Genomic DNA, 9,759 nt, shown 5'->3' with positions numbered 1-9,759 from the left:
CTATCTATCTATCATCGACTGCCAGTGTGTAATTATTTTCAGTCGACTATGTCAACATCAAAAGAATTATGTGGATGATTGTGATCTGCGCAAACTAAATACAATACAAATATGTCGAAATCTTATAACAAACTTAGAAATACAGATATCCAAACTCCAGAAAAATGTGTTATTTTATATAATATTTTCATAACACACGACGCCTGTGTGAAGAAGTTAGAGAATCAGATTGCTCCTCTCTGCTCAACAAGGGCCCTGCCCTGCGTATTATAAATACCCATATTCATAAATAGGACATTTTAGATACAAAAAATGCTATATTAATTTACAGAAGTATAGATTATTAAGTATTACGAGTAGATATTTTGTGAGAGAGAAGGGAGGTAATCGGAGTGTGCCAGGTGGGGGTGTGTAAACAAACATGGCGGACACAGAGAGCACCTGCACCTCTGTGGACGACCGCACCGAGGACCTTGTGTCGCCCACCAGAGACGCCCTTGTCGACGGTATTGTAGGACTCCTCAAGCCTTGTCTAGATCAATTAGATGACAGGGTTCGTGCCACCAGGTAAGGCCATCATGATGGATGTCCAGCCTTCGAGGGTATGAATTTGAAAGTTATTCTGAGAAGTGAGGAAGAAAGAGTTGTGTACTGTGGGTGTGTTAGTGGCAGTTGGTATAATTGCTCTGGACTGTATATTAAACAGCTTCTGTACTTGGTTTTATAGTTTGGAGTCGTATTGTCTTAACATATGGATGCATCTGTGTGGTACGTAAATAATACACTTTAGGTTAATGGTCATTTATATTCTTTATGGTGGATTATTTTCACTGTATTTAACCTTTCCTATCCATTGTTTTTTAAACCATCCTCATCTGTCCTAATTTGTGATTTCTTTGTGGCATTATTTTAGTTTCGGTCATCTGGGGAATCTTAGGAATTTTGGTTAGGTTAGATATAGCTCATGGGTTCTGTGGCTAGGTTAGGTTGGTTTGTTAATTAGTTAGATTAGATATCTAAATACAGGGATGACTGCAACTATAATATTACTTTCATTGTTGTCTTGCATGGAATCTTGCGACAAGTTGTGGTGGTTCACTGCCACTTATTGAGGTAAAATGATATAGATGCCTTTTTTTCTGGTGTAGCAAGTTTAGAATAACAGGTATTACTTGATAACCCGTAACACCAATTTTAGGAAATTTCTCTTATCAAATAAAGCTTTCTTACCTCATGAAACTGACAAAATGTGTACGAGAAACGCTAAGTTTAGTCTGACAATAACCTTTTGCCATAATCTGTGAGTGGTTCTTTTAATATTAACTTTTTTCTTGAATTTAAATACAAGATTGCTTATTTTTGGCTAGGTTTGGTTTGGTTTGGGGCAAAAATGTTACAATACAATTATCGTTTCTTTGTATTCATGTGGTATTAGTTAAGATTATGTTTTGCAGGGTGAGTCAGAGTGAGCTTCACCAGCAGCTAGAAGGACTGGCAGCAGAGTTGGCTCGAGTGCAGGAGCAGACCAGGTGTCCGTTACAGCTGGATGCCTACATTAAGAAGCTCCAGAATGCTAAAAGAAGAGTTGTTGTAGTTAATAACATCCTTCAAAACACACAGGTACTGTATGTGATCGAGTGTATGCTGGAGTTAACCCTAATCTTGTCTTGTTTGACTCATATTAGTGTCCAAATTTAAACTGTGGATGATTATACAGCTCCTCCCCGACTTACGACGGGGTTAGGGACCCAAATCCAGGTCGTAAGTCGAAATGGTCGTAAATCGAAAATGCTTGAATAATGCATAGAAAATCTAAAATGGGTGTTTCTTTTTCTTCTTAGCACCACAAAACTCTCACTTTTAAGCTTGCCAGCCATTTTAAAGTGAATTACAAACGAAAATTTTGTCTGTGTACTGACGTTGGGACTCGAAAATATGTAATTTGACAAAATTTTGGTACGCCTGAGGCAGGTCGTAAGTCGGGGAGGAGCTGTATATGGTAGACCTAAACAAGATTTATATTAATACATTTTCACTTATGCTCGCCATATGCAGTCCCTCTATAAACCCTGACCATTAGTACAATTCTATTTATTTGATTTTTCTCTGCAGGACCGTCTCAACAAGTTACACACTCAAGTAAACAAGGAAAACGCACGCCGTCGCGCTCTGCTAGAAACTACCTCACCCTCGTCAACAACACCTTCCACCTCTCTTCATGCTCCATAATTGATACTTAGAGGATTTGAAAATTGCTTCACAAAAATGCTTTGCACTTTCAATTATTATAAATCAGTAAATTTGAAGTGATATCCAGAGTACCTTTAGTTTTTATTGAATGAGGTAATGATGCAGATGTACAGTATTGTACTTGCATTGGGACTGAGATTTGATTGTGTTTCACGTCCAGTAAATAATTTGTCAAATATTGAACATTTTAAGCAGTTTTTGCTTTAGATGCTGGTTTTCCATAGTAGTGTATTGCTTCAAAATATAGCCTGAAGTTAGTACAAGAGGCAAATATTTTGTGCCAATATTTTTGTGATTGACATTCCATTATAATTTTGCCAACTACCTGTTAGACACTCTTTATATGAAGTTCACATTAATAAGTCTTGTCTAAAGGCTTATTGTGTATCATACATCTAGTCATTTATCTATCTTGTGATATTTGTGTTTATAACTTGTATCCATTTAACGGAAATGTTAATAAGTTTGTTATCTGCTGATATTAATTAGGCTAAATAGTTAAGGTTTAGTAATATATTTTCTATCATCCTTAGTTTTACTCTTATCTCTTCATAAAGTCTGTACTCAAAAGATGGAGGAGTCCGGTAACAAAATAAAAACACCAGTCTTCTCAAACATCACAAGTGAGGATCTGGAACACATATATGAGCCAGCTGAAGACTCTTTCTTGCTCATTGATGCTTTAGAGAAGGATCTGCATCTTATACGTGAGAGAAAACCATCACTCTGTTTGGAAGTTGGATCAGGCTCAGGTGTTGTAATTACCGCCCTGGGCACAGTGTTGGGTCCCTCGTGTGTCTACATGAGCACGGATATCAATCCCCGCGCCTGTCACACGACCAGAGAAGTTGGAAGATTAAATGGTGTGGACATCGAGGCTGTGTGTACAGATCTGGTCTCGGGTGTGATAGATAAAGATGTAGGGAGTGTTGATATTTTGTTATTCAATCCTCCTTATGTTGTCACTCCGTCAGACGAAGTTGGGCGGGGAAACTTGGAACACACGTGGGCGGGCGGTGAGCATGGGCGTGAGGTCATGGACAGATTGTTTCCAAGTGTTGATTCCCTTTTATCCCCTCAAGGGCTATTTTACCTATTGGTATTGAAGGAGAATGATCCTGCAGATATTGAACTCGTGATGGCCAAATTCGGATATTCGTGTTCGTGTGTTATAACTCGTAGGACTGGACCGGAGAACTTGTCCGTGTTAAGGTTCTCTCGCCAAAGATAAATTGAAACTTGTTAATTACTGGAAATATAGAATCTGAATAAAACTATGTATACAGTAAAAAAGATCTATTTTATTTATTCTTATTATTACATTATCAACTGTAGTATTTGTGGATGATAAGATGACAACATATGTGAAGTACAGTAATTGTGAATAGTTTCATTATTTTCTAAAATTTTCATAACTACTGTACTACGTTGAAGATAAGAAATTTTACTGGTTGATTTATTTTGTGAAAACACTCCTGTGCAAATTATGGGTTTAATTATAGAGATTACGGTCATGTGTGGAATCATCAAGGAAATTCTCCAAGATTATAAACATGGTTATATTAATTAACTTACATTAATCTGTTTAAACTAACTCAACAGTTGTAGTGAGAGCATTAACTTTGAAGATGACATTGTCAAACTCTTGTGCTAATGAATAGATGGCCAACAACCCAAGATGGTAATGTCTCGAGTAGGAGCATAAAAGCAAACAATGTACAGTGCAGAGAGGCAAAAATCAGAGGACAAACCTATTGATACAGATATCTTGCAGTGAACTCCCACTGTTGGTCACCAACACACACCTTAGGAGTGGAGGTGTGAATATAAGATAGGCCACTGCAGTAGTAAGGGCACAAGTGACATTTAAAGAGATGTCACTTGTGCCTTACTACTGCAGAAGCCTCAATTATATTTTGCCATTATTTTAAGTAGCAAGCTAATTATGTATTGCTTGTCCTAAATAATAAGCAAATTATTTTAATATACTGTATGTACCTGAATGTACACTCGCCACAAAAGATCTCAAACGCTCTAAGGGTCATACAATATGACAAAATGAACAAGAAATCTGATCATTGCTCTCTGAAGAAGTTTTATTGCAAATTAAATTACTTCTTTTAACCTGTAAATACAATAAGGATGAGCAACATATATTATTACGAAATATTGAGTCACTTCGCCACCACACATACCAACCATTCCGACATGACACGAACCCAAGTGCTCATTCTGTAACCTGCAGTGCCCAATGTTCGAAAACTTTTTGGGGGGGAGGGGCGAGTGTACTTTGTGAAGTGATATTCTAATGCTTCTTTTTCTTACAAATACCTATATACCAATAATTTTAAAATCACATTTAACAAGCTTTTCTAGTATGCATAGGGATAATCTTTACATCTTTTGGCCATCAAGAAACTTCCTTTCCTCCCAAGTTGAATTTCTGCAAAACTTTTGCTTGTTCATGAAAGATTTAAACTAACAATAAAAAAGATCACAGTTAAAGAAACATATACGGGTACAAGATCTATCAGTGATGATTACGAGGCCAATCAGACCCACATTCAGGTGTCGTCGGGTCTGATGATATTTTCATGGACATACAGTATTGAGCAATCTTTACCTCGACTTTAAAAAGTTGAAATAAACGTTAAAAGTACCTTAAAATTATTTGCTATACATGAAGAATCAAAGTTTAACTACAGATAAAAAGCACTAAAAACTAAAATATTTTCTTCAGTCATCTTGCCATTGTACCTTTAATTCTTGGGTACTTTTCTCTTGACTTTCCCTGTTGGAGCATTAGGATTCTCTCCTTTGTAAAACTCCTTCAGAAGTTCTATTGCTTCCTCAGCTTGAACACCCTTCTGGAAATTCATGGGATACTTATATAATTTTGGTATATCAACAACAGACCCACATCCACCAAAGCGATCATTTGAGCAACCAAATATGATGTCCTTCACACTCAACTGACCCAGAGCATCAGCGCACATGCCACACGGCTCCACAGTCACATAAACACTCACGTGAGGAAAAACAGTCTTGTAATCTAACTGATGAACCGTGCACCACTCCAGTACTCGATCGACACAGTTCATTTCAGCATGTCTGGTGGCATTATGGGTTTCGTTGACCGTGTTTCGACCTCTGCCAACAATCTCATTATTGTAAACAAACACACAGCCTACCGGCACCTCCCCGGCAGTTAATGCCTCTCTTGCTTGGCTAAAAGCTTCAACCATCCACTGTTCTTTTTGCTGATTAGTCATTTTGAATACAGCATTTACCAAACAAAGACACTTGTTCATATAAAGATACGCTTGTATACTGTACTTCCTGGGTTTTTTATGCCTCAAGGAATGATGGTAAAATTTTTGTAATACAGTATGTGAGTCTTTCCCATGAGCAACCTTAAACTTATGGCTTAAAGTATTGTATAATATTATTTTCTGTCAACTGCTTTATGGCAATTTCTCTCCAACCTTTATTTGCCGCTGGGTTGACCGGGCTGGGGTGCATCAATACACTAACCTGTAAAAGACAAATATATGAAAACTGAACCATACAGTACATAGATATACCAACACACTTATACTGTAGATTGTAATTTAGAAGTGTATTCATCCAGTTAGTCAGTCATTCCTCATTTCATAAAACATTTCACTTCTTTTTATGCAACACCCAGAATGTTAAAGTTATTGATAAGTTTACACCCATAAATGAAAACATTGATATCTGTAGTACTGAAATACTGTATACATACTTGGACAGTTTCCAAGCCTGCCTTCCGTAAAGCAGCCTTTGCTCGTTCTTTGGCGTAGTTCCCCACACCAAGAACATGCTCAACCCCAAGAAGTTCAACTGTCCTCACTAATGCTGCATCACAGATTGCTTCTAAGCTAGACCGTTCTTTTACCTGCAAGAAAAGAGTTATGATCTCAACACTAAACTATGTCAGCTAACCAATATTAAGGCATAAAACTCTGCTGTGGAATAATGCATACTGGTTGGGCTGTGAATGAAACAGTTGCCACTTTTTTGTTTGTTAATATGAGCAAATTCAATGTTGAACAGGACACTTGGCAAATAAAAATATCCTTGAATTTAAGATGGTATTCAATAGCTAGTGGGTTACCCTGTCCCCTTGGTTTTTAGTCCACCAAATGGTACTTCCATCATCGGTAAGCAAACCTCATGATGCATTTATTTTATTGCCAAGAAACTACAGGCTAGAGCCTAAGGAGGAAACCAGACTAGAGTACAAGGAAAGGAGGAAACCTAATCCTCATCATCTGCCAGGGATAAAGAGATGGATAAACATAAGTGTCTAACAAGCAGGTCACACACTGGTACTGGTAAATGGTCATCAATATAGATAAGAGTACAAACTTACTTTCAGTTCTGGAGGTGTAACATTTTTTGCAGACTCCTTGAGAAAGAAGAGAGGACAGTAGTTGTGAAGGAAGATGTGGGTAAATAACACATCAGGGGTGCCACTCAGTTCCTTCAGTAATGCCCACATACGATCACCGCTCACCTGCACAAGATCATCTTTCTCATTAAATATTTTCTTCAGGAAACTTGGAGGTTGTTTCCAGTAAATACAGACAGATAATTATTCCATAAAATCATCATACAAGTTTATAATTAGTTCAGCCTGTATATAGACATTACAGGTACAGTATACCCCTGTACAGTGTGCATAGTCACAGACTGTACATTAATGGTATACAAACAATGGTAAAAAGTGAGGCAATTTCACCAAGGTTATGTAACATAGCCCTCAGAAAATCATCAATGGAAAAGACATATGGAGATAGATATTGCTATAATTAAATGTTTAAAACTGTAGAATATCACACCTCGTTCCTTGTACACTCAAGTCCAGTAATAAGACGCTTGGGATGTTCCTTTGCAGGCTTTGAAACACGACCCTTGACGCCCAACCAATCTTTGGCGTAAGCAACATGTCCAAAAGGTACCTGCAAACAATTACCTTTTAATTATAGTATTCAATAAAGATTAAAGTTATATTCCAATAAAATACCATCATATACATTCTTTCTTTTTGGGGGTAAATTTCAACACTACTATGCTGTACTTATATAATGCAGTAATGATATTGCAAAACTGATCTAATCCTTATGACAATGTAGTTCTATTTTTTTTTTAATATTTCATACAAGGTGTAATGAGGCGAATCATCCTGATACAACATAATAAAAATCTACTTATTGATACTATTATGACATTGACTTGCTAAACGGACAAAGTTATACAGGCATTTTAGTTTACGGTATAATGTAAGAAGTGGATATGTTACCAGGAAATAATGGAAAGTAATAATAATTGTATACCTACACGAAATTATGAGACAGTCTATAATTAACAGGAAAAATTATGTAGCCAAAACTCAAGTTCACTATAAACTTCTCAAAGGCTACTCAAGAGATAAGTGTATGGTGGTGCAGTAACTTAGTCTGGCTGGACACAAGGAAGACTAAAAAAAAAAAAAATTGAAAGAAATAACAATGGAGAAGAAACCTTAAAACTATATTTCCTTCTGATAACCTTCTACATCTCCCTGGGTCAAGGTTTTTGTAGAATAAGACCAGAAGATCTACAGTACTACAACATCTTGACCAACTCTCATTTACAAAAGAAGTGCAAAATACAGTAAAATAGATCACCAGATTTTTACGCACCCTAACTTATTACACCTGGAGATTAACCACCCTTATGCTATCTAAGGGTTTAGTCTAGGTTAAGTTAGGTTAGGTCTTGTTAAGTTAGCTCTGTTTGGTTAAGTCGTGTAAGTTAGGTTAATTTAGCTTTCATTAAGGTACGCATTATGATGTTTAATCTTCAGGTAAAATTAACTGGGATGTCAAATCTTTACACAACCCAAAAATATGTAAATAATAATTTTGTATATAAACACAACTCATCGCCATTAAAAACAGTGACAACTAACCCCAGTCTGCCCCATCCCCCATGGTCCTGGGTTCATCCCCAATATAAGCACTTTCTTTTGTCCTTTGCAGAACTTTGTGACAAAATCTGAGTGAATTTCATGAGCGTAGTCGACAGGATTATATATGTAACATATCCCTGGTCCATAGTCTAATTTCAGGAGTTCTTCACACTGATCTTTCTCAATGTCCAGAAACTGTTCAGGAAGTGTCCCACAGTTAATGGGATTCCCTGGAACAGTTTTTGGACCGCTAGTGTTTGTGCTGTTTTCCTCATCGGCAGAGTGAGACTGATCTTCAGCATTTGTCTTCTCGTCATTTACTTTTAGTTTCTTATTACGTTTGGGTCCCATTCTGCTTGTTCGAGAGTCCCTAAAAAGAGGCACAAAATTACATTCATTCGACATGAACAAAATTCTTCTTTGATACAATGCTATAACACTTATGTCTATCATACATGCAATACTTATTAGTCAATATTAAGACAAACAATAAAAAGTTAAGGACAAAACAATGCATATCAAAGTGAAAAGGGGTTATTGGTCTGTGTATCTGGCCATGACCACTTGAGATGGGAGAAACTACATCCCTCATCATATCTACCGATCAATTTACAGCCCAAAAGCCGTCTCTTATTAACCCAACAGGATGTCATTTTAACCTTCCTTTCACCAGCAGGAAGATATTTTAACCTTCATTTCACCAGCAGTAGGGGAGGGGGGGTGACCCTTAATTATCCACTTGTTAACCAAATTCACAAAGCAGCTGACATCCTTACCTATCACTACATCTGAAGGGCGGCTATATCACTCAATAACCTGGGTGGTAGAATATCCGGGAAGTCTATTGTTAATCACTATCAGTTTCAATGACGTTTACCATAAGCTTGGGAGGCACATGATGGATACGGAATTTACTAACCTACGTTCCCTTATTACAACATCAGTCTATCAATAGTTAACTGCCTGGGCCATGGGGGTGATGTAGTGGTGGCTGGAGATATAAAGGTGTTGAAATAGTTTGTTTGGTTTACCTGACAGTAACTTCTTTATGGTGGAGTCACAAGAGTCGCAACATGGAGTGATGGGAGGATAAGCTGCCAACTAGTAAATATTAAGCCATAATACACAATAAAAGAGCATTATTTAAGGGATAATTATAGTTTAATGTCGATACTTATTATTGAACAAGTTTAGGATAATGTTAGTATTGTTAAACAAATGTTATAAACTTAAAACCAAGTGATCGTTATTTAACATCTTTATGAAGCACAAGTTGCTAAGAGAGCCATTTGTACTGTTATAGATCTTGAATGATTTAATCTTAAATGAAATAAACAAACATAAAAAAATATATATATAAGGTAAGCCTTTATTATTTTTACCATTAAAAGCAAGGTTTTAAAGTAATCTGAATTAGTTAAGGTTAGCGTTATCTGCTAACTAAACTCTATATCAGTCAATGTATGATCCAATCTTATATAAAATTAATTATAATTAATTAAAAATATGATTTAAAATTTGGTTAGTGTTAT

General features: G+C 36.6%; 4 protein-coding genes across 5 annotated transcripts; 2 read left to right on the top strand and 2 right to left on the bottom strand.

Annotated features, from left to right (window-relative positions):
* The first annotated feature begins 392 nt into the window (after window positions 1-392).
* Window positions 393-2,248, top strand: LOC121875907 (SNARE-associated protein Snapin-like). The gene is made up of 3 exons (XM_042380650.1): window positions 393-567; window positions 1,455-1,620; window positions 2,113-2,248. The coding sequence occupies exons 1-3, from the start codon at window positions 422-424 to the stop codon at window positions 2,227-2,229; spliced, it is 429 nt and encodes a 142-aa protein (XP_042236584.1). The 5' UTR covers window positions 393-421; the 3' UTR covers window positions 2,230-2,248.
* A 573-nt stretch (window positions 2,249-2,821) lies between these two features.
* On the top strand, window positions 2,822-3,554 carry LOC121875904 (methyltransferase N6AMT1-like). The gene has a single exon (XM_042380647.1). The coding sequence runs from the start codon at window positions 2,822-2,824 to the stop codon at window positions 3,479-3,481; it is 660 nt and encodes a 219-aa protein (XP_042236581.1). The 3' UTR covers window positions 3,482-3,554.
* LOC121875906 (tRNA-specific adenosine deaminase 2-like) lies at window positions 3,532-5,561 on the bottom strand. The gene has a single exon (XM_042380649.1). The coding sequence runs from the start codon at window positions 5,559-5,561 to the stop codon at window positions 5,010-5,012; it is 552 nt and encodes a 183-aa protein (XP_042236583.1). The 3' UTR covers window positions 3,532-5,009.
* Window positions 5,562-5,642: 81 nt separating this feature from the next.
* Window positions 5,643-9,351, bottom strand: LOC121875903 (single-strand selective monofunctional uracil DNA glycosylase-like). Of its 2 annotated transcripts, none has more exons than XM_042380645.1 (6): window positions 9,259-9,351; window positions 8,228-8,597; window positions 7,116-7,235; window positions 6,647-6,790; window positions 6,017-6,169; window positions 5,643-5,784 (listed from the first exon to the last, which is right to left on the bottom strand). In XM_042380645.1, the coding sequence occupies exons 2-6, from the start codon at window positions 8,576-8,578 to the stop codon at window positions 5,671-5,673; spliced, it is 882 nt and encodes a 293-aa protein (XP_042236579.1). In that variant the 5' UTR covers window positions 8,579-8,597; window positions 9,259-9,351; the 3' UTR covers window positions 5,643-5,670. The 2 variants fall into 2 exon arrangements, with proteins under 2 accessions (XP_042236579.1, XP_042236580.1); XM_042380646.1 differs by having other exon boundaries at window positions 9,147-9,284.
* Window positions 9,352-9,759: the final 408 nt, after the last annotated feature.

The sequence above is a fragment of the Homarus americanus genome, unplaced genomic scaffold (genome assembly GCF_018991925.1).
Source record: "Homarus americanus isolate GMGI-L3 unplaced genomic scaffold, GMGI_Hamer_2.0 scaffold14730, whole genome shotgun sequence".
NCBI classification, from domain to species: Eukaryota; Metazoa; Arthropoda; class Malacostraca; order Decapoda; family Nephropidae; genus Homarus; species Homarus americanus.
This window is presented reverse-complemented; position numbering and strand designations above follow the sequence as displayed.

Coding starts and splice junctions, on each gene's coding strand:
- LOC121875903 (XM_042380645.1), bottom strand. CDS start 8,578: ATGGGACCCAAACGTAATAAGAAACTAAAAGTAAATGACGAGAAGACA. Junction 6,791..7,115: donor TTGAGTGTACAAGGAACGAG/GTGTGATATTCT, acceptor GATCTTGTGCAG/GTGAGCGGTGATCGTATGTG. Junction 5,785..6,016: donor CAGGCTTGGAAACTGTCCAA/GTATGTATACAG, acceptor TGTCTTTTACAG/GTTAGTGTATTGATGCACCC.
- LOC121875906 (XM_042380649.1), bottom strand. CDS start 5,561: ATGAACAAGTGTCTTTGTTTGGTAAATGCTGTATTCAAAATGACTAAT.
- LOC121875907 (XM_042380650.1), top strand. CDS start 422: ATGGCGGACACAGAGAGCACCTGCACCTCTGTGGACGACCGCACCGAG. Junction 568..1,454: donor GACAGGGTTCGTGCCACCAG/GTAAGGCCATCA, acceptor TATGTTTTGCAG/GGTGAGTCAGAGTGAGCTTC. Junction 1,621..2,112: donor ACATCCTTCAAAACACACAG/GTACTGTATGTG, acceptor TTTTCTCTGCAG/GACCGTCTCAACAAGTTACA.
- LOC121875904 (XM_042380647.1), top strand. CDS start 2,822: ATGGAGGAGTCCGGTAACAAAATAAAAACACCAGTCTTCTCAAACATC.